This window comes from Meles meles, chromosome 1, assembly GCF_922984935.1.
Source record: "Meles meles chromosome 1, mMelMel3.1 paternal haplotype, whole genome shotgun sequence".
In the NCBI taxonomy this organism is placed as follows: Eukaryota; Metazoa; Chordata; class Mammalia; order Carnivora; family Mustelidae; genus Meles; species Meles meles.
In genome coordinates this window covers 20,663,564-20,689,210 of record NC_060066.1, presented here as the reverse complement: position 1 = coordinate 20,689,210, position 25,647 = coordinate 20,663,564, and the positions used below count along the sequence as shown (strand labels likewise).

Genomic DNA, 25,647 nt, shown 5'->3' with positions numbered 1-25,647 from the left:
CACAAGAATAGCATGCTAGTATTTTTAAAGTTTGGTTTCTTTTTTTAAATTGTTTTTTTTTAACAAAAAGGTATTTTCAAGTTCAAGGACCAAGTCTTACTCATTGTACTATCTCCACTGACTAGGTAAGTACATGGCAGAGCAGGTACTCATAAATTTCTCATGAACCTGGAATCTTCTTTTAACATCAACTGCAGAAGCTGTATAATTGGCTCTGAAAAGAGAAATGAAAACTCATCTCTGCACTGATTGACCTTGGCAAAGAGCCATGCTATAACTTCTAGCACTCCTGAATGTCTCCATCAAAGAGCTGAGGATTCAATTCTTTAAAAATTAGATTTCATCCATTTTCCAGGGAATGCACTGTTCAACGGTTCAACCAGCTTTCAGGGCTGAAGTTGACGACTTGGTTTTTTGTGAGAATCTAGTTCAAGTATGCAAAGAACTTATAAAATGGGATATTCCCCAGAACTTCATAGGTCTTAACTATGTTATTTTTAATGAGATTATTAAAAGTAAACATTCAATTTAAAGTACATGTCATTTATAATTTCTAAGAATTTCCACAGTAACCAGAGAATAACTGAGTTTCCTTTTAATATATCCTGGATGTCAAGGAAAAACAACAAATAAGGAAGTTCATTTTCCCTTTAAAATTTTAATTATAAACCCACAGTTCCCTATGGAAATCATCTTATAGTAGCCCTAAAGTGATAAATTTCTTGGAGGTTGGTCAGTAAAGAGATTTTCTATACAAAAAAACCTTATAAATTATTAGCTAACATCTGGAAGAAACAGTATAGACACATTTACAGTCTGATTAAAAGTCTGGGTGGATATTTTTTTTAGGAAAAAGTTTTCATTTTGTTTGGTTTGGTAATTTATTTTATTTTAATAAAGCTACCACCTTTTAAGACAACATGAAATTAAATAAATGACTACACGGTTCTAAGATCCCCATTTAAAAAAAATATGTATTTTTGGAGATAAAAAGGCCAATAAATCAGTCCACATTCTGGTCGCTAATGCAAAAGAATTCTCTATGGAAGCATATTGGAATGGTTCTGTCCTGGGTATACAGACTTGGTTCTAGAATGGAAACAAGGCCAAAGTCATATTTTTGTCACGTGTGTTGGTCAGGTTGCTGTTTTGTGCCCATCACTCCTACAGTGCTCCATATTCAATTTAGCCAATTAATTTTTCATACATCTAAAAAATTCTGAGAAATGTCCTCACCAACAAGAAAGACTGAATATCAATAAATACTTGGTCTAAGGATAAAAGAGAGTAAAAGAGAAAACAAAGTGCTTTTTTAAAAATGAGTAAGTGTTTAAGGGAAACACATGTGTCTTTCAGAGCTATTGACTGAAGCTCGTTTCCAAGTTGGAGGAGTCAGAGCTGCAAAATTAAAGACACACCTGCATTTACTTATGGACATTAAGAGTCTGTAATAAAATGAAATTTAAAAATTTAACTGACTGTGGGAATCGGAGTATCAATGACTGCATGAATTACAAGTAATGCACCCATTCTTGACTCTTCCCAGATAATGGTTTTCGGTAGAACTTGGATGACTGCAACTTTTTTCCTTTTTAGGGCTAAAGGGAGATAAACAGAAGATAGCAAAACAGAAGATCTGGACTCAAGGGCCTACAATTTCCTAACCATCTGGTTGAAGGCAAGTCTCTTGACCTTCCTTGAAGCTGAGTTATTATATTTATGAAATCAGGTTTTTATGAGGAAGGTGGAGATAAGGTATCTAGAGAAAACATCACTGGTGTTTGACAGCAGCAACAAAAACACTAAATGCTTTGCTCAGGAAGTCTGGGCCGTCATCACAAACAAGAGTATCTGGCACCCAGATGGGGCCAAATAAATGTTCGTTGAATGTGCCTCAATGCATAAATGAATAAATGAATGTACAATAGCTAAAGGATTGTGACATTATCTCAGCATGAGGAAAAAAATTAAAAACGCATCTCATATTAACAGAGGCAGAGACATCGCCCTCATGTGAGGCAGAGAGAGCATTCTTTAAGTTGTCCATTTCCCCAGTGCATCGCATGCACATTGCTAACCGTGTTGAGGCAACATGGCACACCATAAAGGTGAAGATTCTGGATCTAGCGGCAGAGCACAGAGATGCTCAGGCTCAGCTTAAATGCAGCCTAATTACAGGCTTGAATCCCAGCTCCGCCCTGCCTTGCTGTGTGATATTAAGCCAGTCGCTCAAACACTGTTTCAGTTTTCTCTCAAGCACAATGGGAAAGAAAAGTTTTATTTATTATAGATTTTTAATATTGTATAGTATCAAAAGAGATAGTTGAGGTACTCAGGACTCAGCAAAATATGACCTTTCTAGGGTAACTTGGTCAGCCCCTGAAGGATTGCTAGAAAAACACATCAGACTGGTAAAATTGCTGTAATGATCTTCATCTACAAGATTACTGGCATTTCTAATTAAGGCTCCTATGGCTATCATTACTGACTTCCATTTTTTTCTGACAAATTTTATTTATTTTACTTGATCATTTTTAATTGAAGTACAGTTGACATACAGTGTCACATTAGTTTCAGGGACACAACATGGTGATTTGACGAGTTCTGTACATTATGCAAATTCTCTCCGAAATAAGTGTACTTATCATTTGTCACCATACACCATTACTACAATATTATCGACTATATTCCCTATGCTATGCTTTCCATTCCATGACTTATTTATTTTAAAACTGGAAGTTTGTACCTCTTAATCCCTTTTACCTATTTTGCCCATCTTCACACTCTCCCCCCCTCTGGTGACCACCAGTTTGTTCTCTGAATTTATGAGTTGATTTCTGTTTGTTTGTTTGTTCATTTATTGTTTTATTTTTAGATTCCACATGAGTGAAATAATATAATATTTTTCTTTTTCTGCCTGACTTTTGATGTAGGTCCATCCATCTATTTGCAAATGGCAAGATTTTGTTCTTTTTTTTGCTGAGTAATATTCCATTAACAATCTATCCAGCTACATATCTCAATTTCTAAGTTCTGAACCCAAATTCTCTTTGTGGCACTTATTAGTTGTATAAATTTATCATGTCACTTAAAGTCCCTGAACCTCCATGTCTTCACAGTTCATCAGATTCTCAGATTAATGTAATACTGTGGAACAAATTATAAATAGTAAAGCAAGCCAGTGTTCTCTCCCATTAGCTGGTGATGTTGCTTTTGTGCCCATTCCATTTGTAGAGGAGATAAAAATAAGCATTTTCACATTTTAATGGAATCGAGAGAAATGTTGCTGGTGGCAATTCATACCAGGAAAAGGGCATTTTATTTTTAGAAATTATTGGGAAAATTCAGTGGAAGGCACACAGTGAGAAGGCAAAAGTATCTGAAAAATGAAAACAAAACAAAAAATGGTTTTGGAGCTTCGTTGGCAGCCCTAGGAAGATGGAACGCGAGGGTACCAGGAACCAAGAGGAGTGGAACAGGAGTAAAATTGCCAAGAAAAATATGGAGAAGGAAAGCCGAGAGAAGATGGCAAAGAGGAAATTCTTAGTGTCTTACTGGTTCCACAATGTTGAAGAAGAGGAATGCCTGCTACTCAGATCTAAGTTGCCTGATATTCTCTGAAATAGCCTCTGGTATCCTCAGAACTTCCGTAGAAGGACACTACACGTAACTACCTTGTACTGGTGATGCTTCGGGAAAATCGAAGTAAAGGATTTGCCTACGTGTGTGGAACAGAGTGGAGGACTGAGGTGTGGTGTCTGTGACAGAGAAGAAGCCACTTAGCAGAAACACCATGTATCTGAGTCTGAAGAACAGAACGCAAAACCCAAATTGAGTAGAGCTCAGCAGTATGGCCCTGATTGCCTAATGCATTAACCTATACACATGTCCTCACGGCGCCCAGAAACATGAGCAAAATAAGGTCTGGGAGTCCTTAAATTCTTGCTTCCATTTGCTATGGTGTATTCTTGTCTCTTAAATGAACATGTTTAAAACAATATTTTTAGTCACAAAATGCTCATTTTTAAACAAACTTGTCCTTTGGTTTTATATACATTGTGACGTGTCCTTGTCAGCTTTTGGACACGTTGAATGAAAAAGTAATTACATGAAAGATTTCAGGATCTCTGCGTGTTATCAAATAGACATTTGAGAGTGATTTATGGGAATTTAGGATATGAATGAAATTTGCTTAATTATTAAGTTTAGGTCTTCTCAAAAGTATTTCATGAAGGGACACCTGGGTGGCTCAGTCATTATGCATCTGCCTTCGGCTCAGGTCATGATCCCAGGGGCCTGGGATCGAGCCCCGCATTGGGCTCCCTGCTAGGCGGGAGGGTTGCTTTTCCCTCTCCAACCCCTCTGCTTGTGTTCCCTCTCTCACTGTCTCTCTCTGTCAAATAAAAAAATAAAATCCTTTTTTAAAAAAGTATTTCATGAAAATGTGTTTTGAGATTTATATATGACGTCAATGACCAAGATTTGCGATGTGAAGTCCCTAAAACATAAACAGGCCATTAAAAAAAATGTCATTTATTGATTTCATGCTTCCCAGCACAGCTGAGATAAATATTTATCTCTATAACACAGGAAATACTTTCCCAGGAATGCGTTATATTCTGCATTTCCTCAGTTCAACAAGTGCCTGATGGTTTCTCTTAATTCCTCCATGTTGAGTGTCAAGCAGGTACAACAGGTCAACCGCATATTCTCTGTCTGTGTGGAAACCCTGCTGCTTCAGGTCTTTTCAGAAGCGAGGGGGTAGGGCAAGAGTGCGCCGTAGCGATTACGCTGAAGACCACCCATCCCTGACCTCTGTTTACAGGGAGGAGAGAGGCGAAGTTGCCCTTTAGTTACTCAGTCTGTATCTGCTTGGTGCCTGTTTCCTGGAGCTCAGTTACCGGAAATCCTTTTCTGACCCATCTCTACAAGCAGGGGATGGATGTGGGTCTCCACATGGGCCAAACAGAGAAGTGAGATGTAGAACAAGTAAATAATCATCCCAGAGGCAAACATCTGTGCTGGAATTGTAAGTTGGGCTCAGGCCTCTTAAATGTCAAGTCATGATGACTGTTTAACAGAGTTTCTATTAAACGTATTCAGTTTAATCATCTATTTGTCCTAGAGAGCATAAAGCAATTCATAAGAGATCATGTATTTGAGCTGACTGCAAACAATAAAAAATGCCTTGTCAAAAAGAAGAAAAAAAGTGACTTTAAGAATAATTTCCTTTTTGGGCTGCCTAAAGCATCCAAGCTTCTCACAGTTATAAAATGTGAACTTTCTTCAACATGGATTGGACTATTTCCCAAACTCTGTTGATACTTCCTTTAAAATACCATGACAGTCTTTTCTTCTCACTTTTTATTCTTTCAAGCTCTCCTTCACTCCCATGGTTTTAATTATAGTCTATATGGAGATGGCTTTCTAATCTGTACCTCTGGCAGAGATATCTTTTGGGCCATCAGATGCGTCCCCTTGAATATTATAGAAGGAGGTTGAACCAATTTAATTCACCATATTTTCTCCCAAATTTGTGTTCTTTACACCAGTAAATGACACCACATCCAACAGTTCAGGTTAGGAACCTGGGAATCCCCCAGACTCCTGCCCCTCTCCTCCCCTCCATTTCTGGACAATCAACAAGTCTAGTTACTTCCACTTTGTTTTTTAAAATTCATTCACATCTTTCTATTCTCATTGCCACTTCTAAAGCTCAGGTCATTTAGATAATCAGGCACTACTGGTTACCTAGTTAATTAAGATCCATTCTTGCTTCCAAAGCCCTGGTTTGCCTAACTGAAATATTTGATCGCTGAGCCTCCTTAGCTGCTACCATAGGACCTAATCCTGGCCAATGAGATGTAAGTTGATTTCACTCCAGAAATTTTCCAGGAAGTTTCTTTAAAAAGATGACTAAGTTAACAGTCTTGTTGTCTTTGACCTTTGTCATAACCATTCTCTTCATCCTGCATGTAGGTGCAATGTGTGAACAGTAGCAGCCCTTTTGTGACTATGAGGAAGGAAATCACAAATAAAATGGGAAAGGCAGAAAGCGGAAGTCATGCTGCCTGGTGATAGCATGGTAATACTCTGTTGGGATTCTCTGCCTTCAGATTCTTAATTATCTAAACCAACAAAAAACAAATAATCCTGTTTCATTTCACTAAGCCGGTAAGTTCCCATTCCTGGGTTCCTATTACATGAAGCTGCTGAAGTTTTATCTTGACACATCTCTCATATTCCGATTACCAGCTCTAACAGTGACACCCCCTTTCTTAAAATCCTTCATGCTTCCACTATTTTTCAAACTCTTAAGCAGCACATACAACACCCTGTGGGGTCTAGTTTTTATCATTACCTTGAGCCTCATCTTCCTCACCAAGTTCTAAACTCTAGCCTCAGTGAATCCTTTTACTTCCCACAGACTTGCATATGCTAATCTGTTCATGTGGACTGTCTTCTCTTTATTCCTTTTCAAGTTTGCTTGGCTAACTCTGACAGGTTTTTCCTAAATCCCATTTAGGAAATATCCCCTAAAGGAAACCATTCTTGATCCACCAAGCCTCGGCTAGACCTCTCTCTTCTAGGCCTCGATGAGAGCTGGATACCTGGTATTTATCTCTATCCAAATGGGAAAAAGAAAAAAAAGAATGGCAACTACTTTAAACTTCTCTGTCTCCCCAACAAGACAATGGGAAATTCCTTGAAGAAGAGACTGTGTCTTATGGACTACCGTAACTTCAGCTATTGTACCACAATATCTGATAAATAATAGTTGTTGAATGAGTAAGTGAATTAATGCATCTTCATCTCACATTTCTATCGAACTCAAACTCCCATCATTATGTGCCTATATAATTATCCATTCTCATTCATCCAATATTATTCAAGAGATTACTGAGTATAATTAATCACAGAACAGAAATAATGAAAATCAAGAAATTGCCCGTTGCTCCCTTAGAGCCAAAAGAAAGTATTGACCCTTTTGTAAGTGAAAAAGATTGGAGAAAGCTCTGCTCTTTAATGCAATTAATTTTTATAATTAACTTTATACTTAGATGCATTTAAATAATAAAATTTAGTTGCGCATCTATAATAATATTTTTTCTTTCCTCTGATAATTTTCTATTGGTGGTTTAACTGAAAAAAAAAAAAAAAGTCTCACATAAAGATGCTCTTTGGGTGTGCTAAACCAATACACTGAACTGGAAACAATCTTGAGACTGATGACTTACTGAATCTATAAGGACTGCTCTCTAAAGGAGAGCAAAACCAAGTTTGACTCATTCATGATTTCCAGGCTTATAAACACTTTTCGGGTATTAAAACATTCTAGGAGTTTTGAATGCTGTTTTAATGCTAATTATTTACAGTTTTATGAGGCATAAATTATATACCATACAATTAACCAGTTGTAAGTAAAGAGTTGAGTTCTTTGGTGCATTTATGTAGTTGCGTAACCATCCCTGTAGTTCAGTTTTACAACCTAACAATCACGTGCTGAAGTTCCATTGTGCCAATACAATTGGCACATTGTGCCAATACAATTGCCATTGTGCGATCAATCCCCACTTCCACTCCCAGTTCTAAGCAATCACTCACCTACTTTCTATCTTTAAAATCTTGCTTTTTTTAGGGGTGCTTGGGTGGTGCAGTCCATTAAATGTCCTACTCTTGGTTTTGGCTCAGGTCATGATCTTAGGGTTGTGAGATAGAGCCCCATGTCAGGCTCTGAGCTCAGCAAGAAGTCTGCTTGAGATTCTTTCTCTCTCTCCCACTTTACCCCTCCCTCCTGTGCTCTCTTTAAGATAAATAAATATTGTTTACAAAATCTTGCTTTTTTTTTTGTTTAGAAATTTCATGTAAAAAGAGTCATATAATATGTAGTCATTTGTTTCTTATTTATTTCACTTAGCATAATCTGGAGAGAAAGAAGAATCCATATTGCTACATCTAGAGTAGTTTGATCCTTTACTACTGAAGAGTATTCCATTCTATGGATATACTACTTGATAGACAAAATGCATTCATTGCTGGATGGACACTTGTATTGTTTCCAATTTTTTACTTCTATGAATAATACTATTACACACATTCATGTACCAGTATTTGTATGGACACAGGCTTTAATTTCTCTTGGGTAGAGATCTAAGAGTTTAATTGCTGAGTTATATTTTAAGTTTATATTTAACTTTTCAAGAAACTGCCAAAGTGTTTTGCAAAGTGACTGTACCATTTTATATCCTTATCAGCAATATATCAGAATTCCTCTTTATTACATCTGAGACAACACTTACTCCTGTCACATTTTTTATTATTATGGTCAGTCTTATCTGTGTGTATGGTATCTCATTGCAATTTAATAAATAATGACATAGGGCATCTTTTCATACATATATTAGCTATTTGTCTTCTTTGTAGATATGTCTGCTCAAGTGTTTAGCTCATGTTTTTTATTTAGTCATTAGTATTCTTATTATTATTGGATAAAAGCTCTTTATTAGATTTATCACTTATAAATATTTTCTTCCAGTCTGTGACTTGCTGGGGTTTTTTTTGTTGGTTTTTTTTTTTTTTTTTTTTTGCTTAAAGATGTGTGTGTATTTCTGTGTGTGTGCATTTGAAGCACAAATGTTTTAAATTTTCATTAGTATGATTTATCAATTTTTTTTTATGAACCATAGCTTTGGTTCAATACCTAAGAAATTTTTACCTAACGCAAGGTCACAAAGGTCTTCTCTTATGTTTTCTTCTATAAGTTTTATACTATGCTTAATTGCTTATGTTAAATACAAGTACATATAAATATATAAAAATAAGTATAATATATATAACTTATGTATATATATTATTTATATGCAATTACTTTTTTAAAATTTTATTTGTTTATTTGACAGACAGAGATCACAAGTAGGCAGAGAGAGAGGCAGAGAGAGGAGGAAGCAGGCTCCCGGCTGAGCAGAGAGCCTGATGTAGGGCTCGATCCCAAGACCCTGAGATCATGACCTGAGCTGAAGGCAGAGGCTTTAACCCACTGAGCCACCCAGGCGCCCCCTATACACAATTATTTTTTAAAGGACTTGCATAAATCTTTTATATTTAAGTCTTTGATCTATTTTGAATTAATTTTTGCTTACAATGTGAGCTATGTTTCTAAGTTCATTTCTTTTCATGTGGCTATCCAATTTTCCACATGGCATTGTTTGTTGACTATCATTTCCTTCACCAAATTGCCTTTGTATTTTTGTCAGCCTTCAATGAGCCATCAACATTAGGATGTACTTCTATACTCACTAGTCACTTACATTAATATATAATTGTGTCTTCACACTCTGTTCCATATTGAGTTTGCCTGTGGCAGCAAAGTTGCTGGATTTTTTGGCTATGCTTATGCTGATAAAACTGCAATTTTCACCAGCAGAGGTAGGAGAAGGATGGAGTTGGCTCCATGCATGAAAGCCTCATACTTCCAGTATTCTTATACAAAGCTATGGGATATTTTCAAGAATAAATTCTTCTAAGTTTGTATTCTTGGTCAATTTTCGGAATTCCTAAAGGTTATTATTATTTTTTTAAATTTGTCTAGTTTCATACATGTTATATGGAAATCATGCTCGATCTCTTCACATGGTCAAGTTGGAACTCCCTCTCTAAGACTGATTTTTTTTTAATTTATTTATTTATTTTCAGCACAAGAGTACTCATTGTTTTTGCACCACACCCAGTGCTCCATGCAATACGTGCCCTTTCTATTACCCTCCACCTGGTTCCCCAACCTCCCACCCCCAGCCCCTTCAAAATCCTCAGGTTGTTTTTCAGAGTCCATAGTCTCTCATGGTTCATCTCCCCTTCCAATTTCCCACAACTCCCTTCTCCTCTAAGACTGATTTTTAGGGGGAAGAATATCCTTGTCAAACCTCACCTATAGGAATTGTTTGAAACTGTATTATAAGGTAATTGAAATATCTGAGTCTGTATAGGACATTGAATCTCTATGTTTATGTTCTGCTCCCTTCAGAATGTCACCAAAATAGCAATAATGGAATAAAAACTAATAATAATCTACAAAGACAGAGAGAAGAGAAGAGGCAACAGAAAAGTGACTACAGATAACACAGCGCAATGAGTACAAAAAGACCCATATTAAGGTCGTGTCACCAAAATTTTAAAACATAGCATATAAAGAAATGCTCCTAAAAGTTTCCAGAGAGAGGGAAAAATAATATTCTGTATGAAGTATAGAGATATTGAACAACATCAAAATTCTTAACACCACCACAAGAAACTAGAAGAATATAGAACATTTTTACATCACAGGTTGAAACCTACTTTCAACCTGGGATTCCATACCTAGCCAAAATATACATAATTTGGAGATAGAATTATTATGTTTTCAGAAGTGCAAGGTCTCAGAAACATATCTATAGCTCCATGCTCTATAGGAAATTACTAGAGAACATGTTACAATAAAATGAGAAATGGAAACCGAGAAAAAAAACCAATGATGAAACCAAGAAAAAAGAAGATGTGGATATAGAAAAAGGACTTAAAACACAGATTTCTAGTCAGTGGTGAAGACATATCCCAATTGAATAGCTCTATCAAAAGCCTATAGAATATCCAAACCAGAGGGAGCAAGAAGCATGAAGGTTCCAGAAGAGGTGTTTCTCAGAAAAGCAATGAAACTAATTGAATATTTTACATTTTCCACAGAACTGACAAATCTCAAAGAATTAGTAGTTATTGTGGGATTGGTACATAGAGCACTGTGCAAAAGAAAACAACCCAATTACTAAATCTTGTGAAAACAAAATTAGTACAAGCAACAAAATGTAATCATAATGCACCACATGATTCAGCTATGAATAACTGTTGCAGAGTCATTATGATATAAACATTGAATAGTGTTTTAGTGATAATATTACTAAATTATAAAGAGAAAGAAAGGAAATGTGTGTCGAGGGGGATGTAGGATTAAGAATGAAAGAGAAAGAAATCTCCGTGTTCCATATTAAGAAGACATTGAGTATCCAAATTGAATCAAATAAAAATCAAGAACATTAACATAAATTTATTTTAGAATACAGAAGAGATAAAAGAAGCAGCACTAAAATTATTAAAATAATTTCCTTCCAGAAGTAAGAATCAAGAATGGGGCAAGAACAGCAGGAGGCTTCTATTTAATCTCAGAAGCTTGTTAAAATCATTTTTTAAAAATATGCTTTTATAAATATGAAATTTCAAAAGCAAACAATGATAAAATAATTTTATGAGTGTATTTGCTAACATGTTGTTTTCTAATTATATGTCATTTTAAAATCTGTTCCACTAATTCCCATTTTTTACAAACTGCATTCAATTAAATTAACTCACAAGAGAGGTAAATCCAATAAGATACTTTTGTGAATGGACAAATACAAAACCAGGTCCAAACCTGAAGTTTATCAATTTGTCAGGAAATTCCTTCAGGAGAGGAGATTGTTATTTTGTTGCAAACTTTTTTCAACTAGTAAATCATTCCTGTCTTATGATGTGCTGGTTTCATATCCTGTATTTTATCTCCCTCCAGATATCATATAAGCTGAATGCATGATAATTAAAATGTACAAGAACAGATGTTGCTCAGTCTCTGTCGGGCACTGAGTAAATGTTTTGATGTGTCATTCCTTCTAGTAACTGTGGATGAATATCACAAGAATGGTGCCTTAATTTCCTAGGGTTGCTGTAACAAATTACCACAACGTGGTGGCTTAAAAATGAGAAAACCTTATTAATACAGTTCTGAAGGCCAGATGTAGGAAATCAAGGGTTCAGGAGAGCTGAGTTCTTTGTGAAGACTCTAGAGGAGGACTTCTCTTAACCCTGCTAGTTTCTGGCAGTTCCAGATGTTCCTTAGCTTACAGCTGTAGAACTTCAACGTCTGCCTGTCTTCACAAGGCCTTCTCCTTTTGTCCCTGTGCCTCTCTTTTGAGAGTCCCCTAAGGACACTTTTTCCTGTCACCCAGACAATCCAAGATTCTTTCATCTGGAGATCCTTAGCTTAATTACATCTGCAAAGACCCTTTTGTCAAAGAAGATCACATTTATAGGCTTTGGGGATTAGCAAGTGGACATATCTTTTATGCACTTACCATTCAGCCCATGAAAAATGGGTTTAAAGAATAACGGGGGAAATACCATGTATTATTCACTTCAGTGGCATGCCATATGTAGACAAGCACAAAACTAAGCCTGAAATTTCAGTGCCTTAGGAAGTGGAAGACAAAAACATTTAAGAAAAGGTGGAATCACAGAGAGAGTTTCATAAGCCAGTCACTGATTTCTGTCTTGTTAGAAACTTCTTCCAATTTTATACCTGCTGAAAAGTTGATTGGCTCATTGTCTATTTCCAAACCACAATTTACAGAAAAAAGCAATGTCACTTGTAGTTCTAAATAACTGAGAGTGGGTTGTTTTGAGTCTCAATAATAGAAATCTTTTGGGACACTAGATATTATCACACACTAAGAAGAGTACACTTAACATAATTTGATCCCTTCCTTTCATTTATCCAATCATCTGTCTTATTTTAAAACTTAGGTCATTATTTACTCTACCCCTTATGTATTGGGTTATCAAGGAACCTGTACAAAGTTCTTAAATAATGGCATCAGTATCATGATTTTGGTCCATATACATCACTTCTTCAGTGATTCAGATAGGGTCCTATTAAACACCTTCTTTACATTAATTTTCTTTTCCTCCATCAACAAGTTTTGGAAACTTAGTCTGATTCCATTGCCTCACATGCCATTCCATTCCATTTTAACTGCACTCTTGCTTAAACACTGTTTAGAAACATTAAGAAGAAAACATACATTCTTGGGTGCTGAGAGGAAGAGAAACTTGGGTCAATAAACACAAGCATTATTATTATTGTTGTTTTCATACTATGACTATTCAACAATGACTTTTCCAGTGGTCATGGGACCCTGTCACTCTTTTCCTTTCATCTTTATGAAATCTCTTTCACTTGTAAGGTTCTATTTGTAGAATCCCTAAATCTCATGTCAACCTTCATCTTATGGTTCTATGCATTAATTGCCACCAGTTATATGTTTAAACTTCCTTGTCTTTTGGCTTCCACGACATTTTGCTCCCTCTCTGATTTATTTGTTAGCTTCTCCTTCTCCTTTGGGCCCCTGAATATAGACTCTGAAATTTATACTCCTGAACTTTACTCACTCAACATTCTACTTTAATCTATAATCTTCATACCTTGTAACTTTAAGCCTGAAATCTCAAATTCTAGATTATCTCTTAGCATCAAGACCTGCATTCCAAACTGCCTGCCTACTATCTCCATCCTGTTATTTTCCTGACCCTTAAACTCACCCAGCTTCATTATTGTCCTCTCGAAACTAGTTCTTTTCTTAACCAAAGTCTCTTAGTGGCAATAGTGTTTTTCCAGTCACCCAGATTGTAGCTGAAAAGAGATTTTTAAGATCACATTTCTCAGTAAATCCTAGCTAAGAAGTAGAGCAGTTTTGTCCAGTTTATGAAAATATTCTTCTTCAAATATCCACCTCATTACAAGCTCCTCATATTTATCAGTCCGGAAAAAAGGGAACTATAATGCTTAAAGAGAACAAAATATAACTACAATATATGAGACACTGTTTAAAAATTTCTCCTTACATGTTGCTCTCAACATTCAGTGAGTTACCAAGCCATATACATTAGTCTCCTTCAGTGTTCAAAAGGAATAGGCACGTAGATTGAGCTCTATGGGGTGCCTGGATAGCTCAGTCAGTTAAGTGTCTGACTCTCGATTTCTGCTCAAGTTATGATCTCAGGATCCTGAGATTGAGCCCCACTTAGCACAGAATCTGCTTGAGATTCCCTCTTCCTCTCCCCCCACTCATACGATCTCTCTCTCCCTCTCAAATAAATAAATAAAAATCTTTAAAGATGTTCTTTACAGTGTTACTTATATTAATAATATTATAAATGTTAACTTTCCAACAGTAGAGCATTGGTTGGATAAGTAGTACTTTACATACAAAATATGGGATGAATAATCTGTAGCAATTTGAATCTTGGTATAATGGTCTATTCATTCATAGAGAAAGATATTTATATGTATTTGTAAAAGTTTTTATTTAAATCCCGGTTAGTTAACATACAATGTAATATTAGTTTCAGGTATACAATAGAGTGATTTAACACTTTCATACATCACCAGGTGCTCATCACAAGTGTACCCCTTAGTTCCCATCACCTATTTAACCCATCTCCCCCTCTTTGCTATACCCCTTTCTTCTCAGTTTGTTCTCCATAGTTAAGAATCTATTTCTTGGCTTGCCTCTCTCTCTCTCTCTCTTTTTGCCCCTTATGCTCATTTATTTTGTTTCTTAAATTCCACATATAAGTGAATCATATGGTATTTGTATTTCTCTGACTGATTTATTTCACATAGCATTATATCCTCTAGATCCATTTACGTTGTTGTAAATGGCAAGAGCTCATCCTTTTTCATGGCTAGGAAAATATATATATATAATATATATTTATACATATATTATATATACATATATATATAATGTATATTATATTATATATATATATATGTATATTGATGTAGTCTCAATAGTTTATTTTTGCTTCTATTCCCCTTGCCTCAGGAGCTATATCTAGAAAAATGTTGTTACAGCTGATGTCAGAGAAATTACTGTCTGTGTTCTTTTCTGGGATATTTTCACATCTTCTTTATCCATTGATCAATCAGTGGACATTTGGGCTGCTTTCATAATTTGGCTATTGTAAATACTGATGCAATAAACATAAGGAGGCATATATCTTTTTGAATTAGTGTTTTCATATTCTTCGGGTAAATGCCCAGTAGTGGAATTACTGGCTCATAGAGTAATTCTATTTTGAATTTTTTGAGGAACGTCCATGCTATTTTCCTTTTTTTAAAATTTTTAAAATTTCTTTTCAGCATAACAGAATTCATTGTTTTTGCACCACAACCAGTGCTCCATGCAATATGTGCCCTCCTTAATACCCACCACCTGGCACCCCCAACCTCCCACCCCCCACCCCTTCAAAACCCTCAGATTGTTTTTCAGAGTCCATAGTCTCTCATGGTTCATCTCCCCTTCCAATTTCCCTCAACTCCCATGTGGTTGTACCATTTTACATTCCCATGAACAGTGCACAAATGTTCCTTTTTCTCTACATCCTTACAAAACTTGTTTTTTGTGCTTTTGTTTTTAGCCATTCCGACCAGGTATGAAGTGATATCCCATTGTGATTTTAATTTGCCTTTTCTGATGATGAGGGATGTTGATTATCTTTTCATGTGTCTATTGGCCATCTAAATTTCTTCTTTGGAGAAATGTTCATGTCTGTTCATGTCTTCTGCCCATTTTTAGACTGGGTTATTTGTTTCGGTTTATTTTTATTTATTTATTTATTTATTTTTAGTTTAGCTTAGTTTTGTTTTTGTTTTTGTGTTCGTTTGTACTAGTTCTTTATACATTTTGGATACTAACCCCCTGTAGGGGTACAGCTCAGTGGTAGAGCACTTGACTGGATACTAAATCTTTATCAGATATGTCATTTGCAAATATCTTCTCCTATTTATTAGGTTGTCTTTTAGTTTTGGTGATTGTTTCCTTTGTTGAGCAGAAGCTTCTTATTTTTATGTAGTCCCAATAGTTTATTTTTGCTTTTATTTCCCTTGCCTCAGGAACTATATCTAGAAAAATGTTGCTATGGCCTATGTCAGAGAAATTACTTCCTGTGTTCTCTTCTAGGATTTTTATGGTTTCAAGTCTCACATTCAGGTCCTTAATCCATTTTGAGTTTATTTTTGTGTATAATGTAAGGAAGTTGTCCAGTTTTAATCTTTTGCATGTAGCTGTCCAGTGTTCCCAACATCATTTATTGAAGCAATTTTATTTTTCTCATTACATATTCTTGCCTCCTTTGTCAAAGATTAATTGACCATATAACTATGGATTTCTTTCTGGGCTCTCATCCTGTTCCAATGATCTAAGAGACTAAAAGGGGTGCCTGGGTGGCTCAGTTGGTGAAACATCTGCCTTCAGTTCCGGTCATGGTCTTAGGGTCCTGAGATTGAGCCCCAAGTCATTCTCCCTGCTTAGTGGGGAATCTGCTTCTCCTTCTCCTTCTTCCCCTCCCTCACATTTGTGCATGCTCTCTCTCTCTCTTTCTCTCTCTCTCTCTCTCTCTCAAATAAATAAATGAAATCTTAAAAAAAAAGAGCAAGCTTTATCTACATGTTGCCTACAAGAAACATATTTCCCACACATACAGATTCAAAGTGAAGGGATGGAAATGAATTTATCATACAAAAAGAAGTGAAGAGAAGGCTGAGGTAGCAATACTTTATCAGACAAAATAGACTTTAAGATGAAAACTGTAACAAGAGACAAAGAAGGACACACCATAATCATAAAAGGAACAATCCAACAAAAAAATAATAACAATTTTATGCACCCAACATGGGAGCACCCAAATAAATAAAGCATCTAGTAACAATTATAAACTGATAGCAATGCAATAATAGTAGGGGACTATAACTCTCCATTCATATCAATGGTTAGATCATCCAAACAGAAAATGACATATGGCTTTGAATGACATATTGGACCAGATGGAACTAAAAGGTATATTCAGAATACTCCATCCTAAAATAGTAGAATTCACATCCTTTTCAAGTGCACATGGGGACATTCTTCAGAATAGATCACATATTAGGACACAAAATAAGTCTCAACAAGAATCATACCAAGCATATTTTCCATCCAAAATGGTATGAAATGAGTAATCAACCTCAAGGAAAAAATCTGGAAAGAATACAAATACATGGAGGTTAAGTAACATTCTCCTAATCAATGGGTGGGTCAACCAAGAAATGAGAGAGGAAGTCCAAATACATACATACACACACACACACACACACACGCACACACACACACACACACACACAAATGGAAATAAAAACACAATGGTTCAAAATCTCTGGGATGCAGCAAAAGCTGTTCTAAGAGGGAGAATTATAGCAATACAGACCTACCTCAAGAAGCAAGAAAAATCTCAAAAAATCAACTAGCCTTGCACTTAAAGAAGCTAGAAAAAGAAGAATTAAAAAACAAGAAAGAAGGAAATAACAGATTTAGAGCAGAAATAAATAACAGAAACTAACAACTAAAAATTTAAAAAGCTAAAAAAAAAAAAAAAAAGAACAGATCAATGAAACCAAGAACTGGCACTTTGAAAAGATCAACAAATTGATAAGTCTTTACCTGGACTCATCAAAGAAAAAGAGAGAGAGAGAAAACTCAAAATCAGAAGTGAAAGAGGAAGCATAACAATGGACACCACAGAAATATAGATAAGAGAATATTATGAAAAATTGCATGTCAACAAATTGGACAACCTAGACGAAATGGATAAATTCCTAAAAACATATAAGCTCCCAAACTGAACCAGAAATAAAAAATTTGAACAGACTGATTAATAGCAATGCAATTGAACCAGTTCTTGAAAAATTCCCACCAAATTCCAGAACTATATGACTTCATAAGTAAATTCTACTAAAACCCTACTTTCCATTACTCTGTCCTCCAGGTTGCTGATTCACCCTTCATCTTCCTCTAGTCTGTTATTTTTTCCATCTAGTGTATTTTAAATTTTAGTTATTGTGTTCTTCATTTCTGTTGGTTCTTTTTCATGTTTTCTATCTGTTTGTTAAGGGTCTCACTAAGGCCCTCCACATTTTTCTCAAGTCCAGTGAGTGTCTGATGACCATTACTTTGAGTTCTCTATGAGTCATACTACTTACCTCCACTTCATTTAGGTCTCTTGCTGTGATTTTGTCCTGTTCTTCATTTGGGACATATTCCTGTCTCATTTTGTTTAACTCTGTGTCTATTTTTATGTGTTAAGAAAATCAGTTACATCTACTGCTTTTGAAAGCAGTGGACTTATGAGGCCACTTCCTACCTTCCTACCCTTTTCAATATAACCTCTTCTCTACACTTAGCTGGAGAATCTGTTCTGCTAGTCTTTAGGTCATTTTCTGGGTTATTTTCACTGATGTTGGGGTTTTCTAGGTGTATCTGTGGGATGAGTGAGTTTAAGGTCCTCCTATTCTGCTATCTTCCCCAGAAGTCTCTATACTTTGTTGAACTCAGAGAGAGAGAGAGAGAGAGAGAGGGAGAGAGAGAGAGAGAGAGAGAGAGAGAGAAAGGTTAGAAAGAACAGGCATAGCATATCCCAAGGAAAAATACTAAGGACCATTATTTGCTTCAAATTGTCACCAGTAGATTTCTAGATATAAATATAATGAATGTATTTCACTATGTGCCAGGGAATGCTTGAAAAGAAATGAAAGAAACAAAATAGATTTAGAATAATCTAAACAACTTAAAAACCACCTATTTTAAAAGAATCTTAATTCAGAAAGTACATTAATTATCAAGTATAAACTCACTTTATATGTCTTATGGCAATTGAAATTGAGTGATTTGCTCTATATCATTTATCTGCTTATCATAGATGTAGAATTTGAGTTTCTCACATCATTCTGTGGATTCCCACTATTTTCCTATCACTGTTAATATGGCATATGCAATCATTTTGATGTTTTAAGAATGTTTGAAAATTAATGCATCTTCAAAGCTTGAGCCTACTCACACCTCTATGGAATACAAGTAGCATTTTATAACAGGAACTTTGGAACAAAGAATTTACATTTGAATTTTTTTGGGGGGTCCCTTTCTCAATTGGTGACTTTTAATCAGGGTTCTCCAAGGAAACAGACCATCAAGATATATCTATATTGATATCTGTATGTATCAATATCTGTATCAAGACAGAAAGATTTGGTAAAAGAAATTGGCTGACATGATTATGGAGGCCGAGAAGTCCCACAATCTGCCACTTGCATGCTGGAGGCCCTAAAAAGCTGGTGACAAAGGCCCGAGAATCAGGGAAATAATGGTGTTAAGTTCAGTTCAAGCCCAAAGGCCCAAGAACCAGGGAGATGATGCCAAAAACTCCCCAGTATTAGTGCAGGAAAAGGCCAAAATCTCAGCTCCACCGAAGCAGAGGAGGAATTCTTTCCTCTATATTTTCACTCTGATAAGGCTCTCAATGATTTCAGTGGGTCCCACCAAGATTGAGAAGGAAAATCTGCTTTACACAGTCTATAGATTCAAAGCTAATCTCATCTGGAAACACTCTCATAAGCATGCCCAGAAATAATGTTTGGCCAAACATTTGGACATCCCATAATCTAGTCAAGTTAACACATAAAGTTAATGTTCACAGTGATGTTAAACAAATTTGTTTAATTTTTCTGAGCCCCCAAGTTATTTGTCTGCAAAATGGGGGAGTTACTATCCATTCCAAGGGTTATATAGAGGCTTAAACAAGATGCACTTAAGGGATCAATGCAATTTAGCACACGACTATTCAATTAATGGCAGTTCCTTCTGCTTCCTCTCCCTGTATTGCTAATAAAAAGATCCAGTTACATTACCCTATAAGCCTGTTATGGGATGAATCATATCTTCCCAGACCAAAAAAAAAAAAAAAAAAAAAAAAAAATTCATATGTTGAAGTCCTAACTCTCACTACCTCATAATGTAACTGTATTTAGAGGTAGGTTGTTAAGAGGTTTTCTTTCTTTCTTTTTTTTTAAATACAGTTTGGTTATTTATTTATTTTTAAATTTTTTTTGTATTATGTTAGTCATCATACAATACATCATTAGTTTTTGATGTAGTGCTCCAAGATTCACTGTTTACACAATTAAAATTAGATCATTAGTGGAAGGGTGCTAATCCATTATGAATGGTATGCTTATAAAAAGGGAAACATTTTGATGCAGACAGACAGACAGATACACACAGAGAGAATACCATGTGAAGATTAGAGCTGTGCTGTCATAAGCCAAGCATATACCAGAAAGTAGGAAAGGAACTTAGAACAGATCCTTTCCTGGTGTCTTTAGAACAAGCATGGCTTTGCACCTTCATATTAAACTTCCAGCCTCCAGAACCGTGAGACAATAAATGTTTGTTACTTAGGCCACCCTATTGGGGGTATTTTGTTACAGCAGCCCTAGGAAACTCATACACCTGTATTTCTTAGATTGACCATTACTTGTAATGGCATGTCATAGAAATAATTCTTCATTAGCCCTTATGAAAATATATAAGATCCTTCTTTTCTAATTTCAAGGAGAGTAGGCCTGAAACCTCTTCTGACCTCTCAGTTAACATGCTTCTCAAGAGTAAAGAAGGTATCGAGCCCCATGTTAGGCTCTCTGCTCAGCAGGGGGCCTGCAAACCTCCCTGCCCCCCTGCCTGCCTTTCTGCCTACTTGTGGTCTCTGTCAAAAAAAAAAAAAAATCTTAAAAAATAAAAGAGTAAGGAAGGTAAGGTAACTTCCTATTATATGTTTTTTTTAAAGGTTGTATTTATTTATTTGAGAGACAGAGAACATGAGAGATCATGAGTGGGGGAAGGAGGAGGAGTAGGGGGGAAGCAGACTCCCCACTGAGCAGGGAGCCTGATGTGGGACTCAATCCCAGGATTCTGGGATCATGACCTGAGCCAAAGGCAATCATTTAACTGCCTAGGCTATTCATACAGACCATGGGTTGATAGAATAGATAGGTGGATGGTTGGATGGATGGATGGAGAGATGATAGATGATAGACAGGTAAATAAAAGATAAAGGAAGAATAATCTGTATTTCTATCTCTGTATATATGTCTGTATCTGTATCTCTATTATCTATCCTACTTTTTAAGAAACATAATAATAGCATAAGCTTCTCTGCTCCATTTTATCAAAAACTTGCTATAAACATCATTTTAATAAAATTTCCATGTCATATTCTCTCATATGTTTGTATTTAATATGATTTGCCAACCATAATGTGTTGTTAGGCAATTAATGCCCCTTCCTCCTTTTGCCATATTTTCTCAAACAAAACTTTGTCCACATTTCAGAATATTTTCTTAAAATAGTGTACCAGAAAGACAATTACTAGACCAAGGTTATAAACATTTTTAATATTCTTGATACTTACTGCCAAATTGCTTTGCAGAAAAGCTGGTGTTCTTTCCTTTGGGGCTTAATCCCAAGACAATCCTTTGTAAAGAGAGAAGGAAATAAGGCCACACAGAGCAATGGGAGTGCTAGCATTCAGTTGCCACAACCAGTTAATGATTATTTCCCTACAAAAAAGCTCAAAGCCCTGTACAGTGTACCGATAACAGGCAGGTAATTAAAGCAATCTCTGGATCCATCTTTCTGGAACCCAACATAAAAATGCAACGTGGGATATGAAATTGTCGGCTCCTGTACTGAACAGAAATCATCTCTATCCCCTCCATTCTCTGGGTTGTTTCTCCTCGAATGTTTAGCTCAGAGATAATTTTCAGTAAACTGTTGTCACTTGAAAATAAACAGTCTGGACAATGTATGGTCCATTTGGAATACTGAGAAAATAAACAACTTAAGATATGCTTCCTTCTTGTCTTTGCAGCCTTTTCTGGAATGTGTACTCCAGATACTTTACCTTCTTCCCTAAAGCAGAAGTTTTATTTAAAATAAAGCTACTTCTTTGGCACTTCTGGGTAATCCTTTTCTGAAGAACCACAGCAATGAACGGTATTGGAGCCCTCCTTCGAAGAAACCAGTCCATCCTTCTGGTGCTCTTTCTTTTGCAAATTCAGAGTCTGGGTCTGGACATGGATAGTCGTCCTACCACTGAAGTTTGTGCCACACACACAATTGCACCAGGACCCAAAGGTGAGAAAAGCAAAGCAAAATGTTCATATATAATAAGTGAACTCTCTTCCCTCCTCCCTCAATCCTACTGTAACTCTGAATGACTTTCTCTTCTCCCTAGTGTCCTCCTTCTTTCCTCCTATTTTGGAAAATCAATGGCCTATTATTTAGGTAAAAACCTTCATTGATGCTAGGTAGGAGAATGTTGGCAGCGGGCAGACCTCACCCAGGGCACGGGAATATTCCCTCTTCCATGCTGTTCCAGGGGAAAGGTACACAAGCCAAGACCTTCGTGTTTCAGGAATGCTTTCCTTAAGACGCTCCCTGTTCTTCAGCTGTTTTTATTCCATTGCCTTTCTAAGCACTGATTTTGGTAAAATTACCAGGCAAAAACCTCAGTACAGAGAAAATTAAATCTTTCATATATTTCATCAATTAGTGGGCTTCCTACAAAGAAGAAAATTTTTGTCGAGGATTGCAGATAGTGTATAAATGAAATTTCTTTATTGAAAGTGGAGTCTTTGAGGCCAAGTGCCTTCAGCTGAAGGATGATAGACTATTGCAGAATATTTTCAAGTAGAGCCAAGGTCTAAATGTGCTTCAAGCAACTGGTTGATAAAAGATGCTGTTTTCCTGGTTTCAGTTCTGACCCTTTTGTTCTGAAAGTGGTCACTGCAGTGCAAATTCCGTGCTCCCTTATTAGTAATTCATGCTATGTTTCTCCAGGCTATAGGATAGAAGAATTGCAGCTGCTTAAAATTTTAAGTAGAAAAAATGGGTCTTTCAGAAAAAAGTAGAAATACATCGCCCTATGCTTGTCAGTTATTTAAATGTGTATTGCTTAAAGTGCATTTTTCTTAATCAGTGAATTAATTTCCTCCAAAGATTGCAATCCAAGCTTTAACCTTTGATACCATAAAATAAATGCCAGGGAGGAACAATGAGACCTTGGGGCTTCCAAATAATTTCTTGGGTGAATAAATGAATAATATGAGGGCAAATGTTCAGAAAAGAAAGTTTTGATTAGAAATAAAAGTATTTACTTAAAACTATTACTGGACTTTCCAATAATGTACCTGAAACTTTGTTATTCCTGGGGTAGCATGGAAAATGCTGAAAATTAAAGTTTTCCCTGTCCCTGCAAATGGGAGAGTCCATTTGAGAACAGCACCGTCAAAACAACTTTTCTTGCAGAGAAACTACAACATGGACAAAGTGTTGTCAAAATGACATCCCAAATATCCTGCATTCCAATATAACAATCCCATTTATTCCAATTCAGCCAACATATATTGAATACCTGTTAATTACTGAGCATTATTTTAAGCACAAGAGACACATTAAATAACATATATTAAACAATAATATATATTATTATCATGAGTAGTAGCGAAAGAAAAAAATTAGGAGGGAGGAGAGGGCAATTAATTTTTTTTTTAAGATTTTATTTATTTATTTGACACAGAGAGATCACAAGTAGGCAGAGAGGCAGGCAGAGAGAGAGAGGAGGAAGCAGGGTCCCTGCGGAGCAGAGAGCCTGATGCGGGGCTCGATCCCAGGACCCTGAGATCATGACCTGAGCCGAAGGCAGCGGCTTAATCCACTGAGCCACCCAGGCGCCCTGAGGGCAATTAATTTTTATTGGACACCAGCAGCCTGTTCATCATAGTCTTTCTACCCTCATTTTTTAATGCAAAATTCCTCCCTTTCCACTAGAAACCTTGCTAAGATTTCAATGTAAATCTTTCATTCTTTTCCTGAGCTTGTGTCCCCTAGAACTCGGCGGGTTCCAGAACGAAATGTGTTGGGAACCTGGTATGATTTCTTCTTCCTCCAGACTCAGAGGACTTTGCATCAAAATGAATTCTGAGTTCCCTTCTTCTTATTATTTATTTTATTTATTTATTTATTTATTTATTGCGGACACTTAAAGACTGAGCCACCTAGGTGCCCCCTGAGTTCTCTTCTTCTTAAAGAGATTCCACAGTTCTCGAACGGAATGTACAGAATACCTCCTACATCTCAGGCCTCAGGTTAGGTGCTAAAATTAAAGCTCTTCTCCTAGAACTTGCCTGCATTTCAAACTGAGTATTAGACTGCAAACTCTCGGACTCAGGGCTCAATTAACGCCCTTTTTTCCTGGCAAATTGCGGCTATTGGTGCATATGGAGCACCGTGCGCATGCTCATTACCACCCCTTTGCACCCCAGGCATGGCGCCAGATGCCATCCCTACAGGTGAAAACCAAGACTTCGTCTTCATCTCCTCTCAAGATATAAACTGCCATCTACCCTAACAGATAATAGATAATAGCTGCTCCCAACCCCTCAACAAGGCAGATTTGCATATTTATTTCTACAAAAATAAAATGCTAGTGATAAAGAAAAGGGGGTGGGGAAGCTTGATGGCCAAGGAAACATTTTAAAGGAATGGAATTATTGCTTCTGTTCAATATATTTTTCCTAAGAGCAGGCTGGTCTATATTCTTCTCCATAGCTAATCATGTCAATATCATAGTTCCCGGCACTTTGCTCAGAAACTTCTAGAAGCTTTGAGAAACAATAAAAGGAGTTTCCCCTGAATTCATTTGGGAGGCTGGGAACTAAAGAAACTATTTGGAGTTGCCGGTGGAAAACAAGTAATGTTAACCTGTCCTATAATATGTTGCCCAAGATAGACTCACCAATTTCTTACTGCATTATTTCCCAAGCATGACTTGGTGGGAAGAAAGATATTGAATTAAACCTGTTTGATCTTCAGTATGCTATTACATCTACTTATGCTTTAGTTTCTTTATTTGAAAAGTGAGCTTCATTAGAGAACTGTTTTAAGAATAATATAAGCTAACAAATGTAAACTTTAAGCCGTGTAGACATCATAAATAGATAATTAAATTCTATTTATCTTTCCTCCTTCTCCCTATTTATCTAAGTCTGCTGAATAACAATTATGGGAGTAAGCAGTGCTCCAATTATCAAAACTTCTTTGTGGAAAGCCGTCTTTATTTTTCTATTCTTTAAATTTATTATTTTATGCTGTTTAGTAGAAAAATGTTCTTTCCCACCGGCATCGACTCTTGAAACAATTCGTGTAAAATTCTGACCTCTAGTGGTATTCCTTGAAAACAGCAGTGGCAAGAAATTTTAAATTTTTTTTTTTTTTTTAAGATTTTATTTTTTATTTATTTGACAGAGAGAGAGATCACAAGTAGGCAGAGAGGCAGGCAGAGAGAGAGGAGAAAGCAGGCTTCCCGCGGAGCAGAGAGCCCGATGCGGGGCTCGATCCCAGGATCCTGAGATCAAGAAATGTTGAGAAGAAATGTAAGAGCAATAAGAAATATTTGAGTGATGATTCACAATTTCCAAAGCATTTTCAAGTACATTATCTTGTTTAATGTTCACAATTGCCCTGCAATTACTTTAAACTTAAAAGATAAGGAAATAATCTCAACAAGGCCAAGTGGAAGGCTCAAGGTCTCTCACGTACTTACAGAACAGATATGCAACTTGCAATTTAGCCCGGCCTTCCGGCTCTGGGTTTAGTGCCATTCCATGACATCCACTGGTTTCTAGTAGAATCAGCTTTGAAAATATAGTCCACTGACCTTTATGTGACAAGAAATGGATGCGACAATTAAGAACACAACGTTCAGGCTGCCTCATAGCTCAACATTGTACTGGATACTAAAATATGCTGAAGGTAATGAGATGCCTCCTCTCTGATAATCAACTCCATTATTTCATTAGTCTGTTTGGAAATTAAAGATATGTTGCCTTATTGCTTATGCTGGCTTCCATTAGCCTTTTTGTTTAGGAGCTTTATTATT

The 25,647-nt window shown here is 36.2% G+C and overlaps 1 protein-coding gene and 1 long non-coding RNA gene across 2 annotated transcripts in view; one reads left to right on the top strand and one right to left on the bottom strand.

The window, feature by feature from the left end:
• The window catches only part of LOC123955110, a 41,081-nt gene extending 19,852 nt beyond the window's left edge, over positions 1 to 21,229 (bottom strand). The window contains exon 1 of the long non-coding RNA XR_006821213.1: positions 21,118 to 21,229. This is a non-coding gene — a long non-coding RNA (uncharacterized LOC123955110). The remainder of the gene's footprint in view (positions 1 to 21,117) is intronic.
• A 354-nt stretch (positions 21,230 to 21,583) lies between these two features.
• The window catches only part of COLEC10 (collectin subfamily member 10), a 40,404-nt gene continuing 36,340 nt past the window's right edge, over positions 21,584 to 25,647 (top strand). Inside the window, exon 1 of the mRNA XM_045997877.1 lies at positions 21,584 to 21,842. Coding sequence (XP_045853833.1) covers positions 21,695 to 21,842 — 148 coding nt within the window. The 5' untranslated portion in view covers positions 21,584 to 21,694. The remainder of the gene's footprint in view (positions 21,843 to 25,647) is intronic.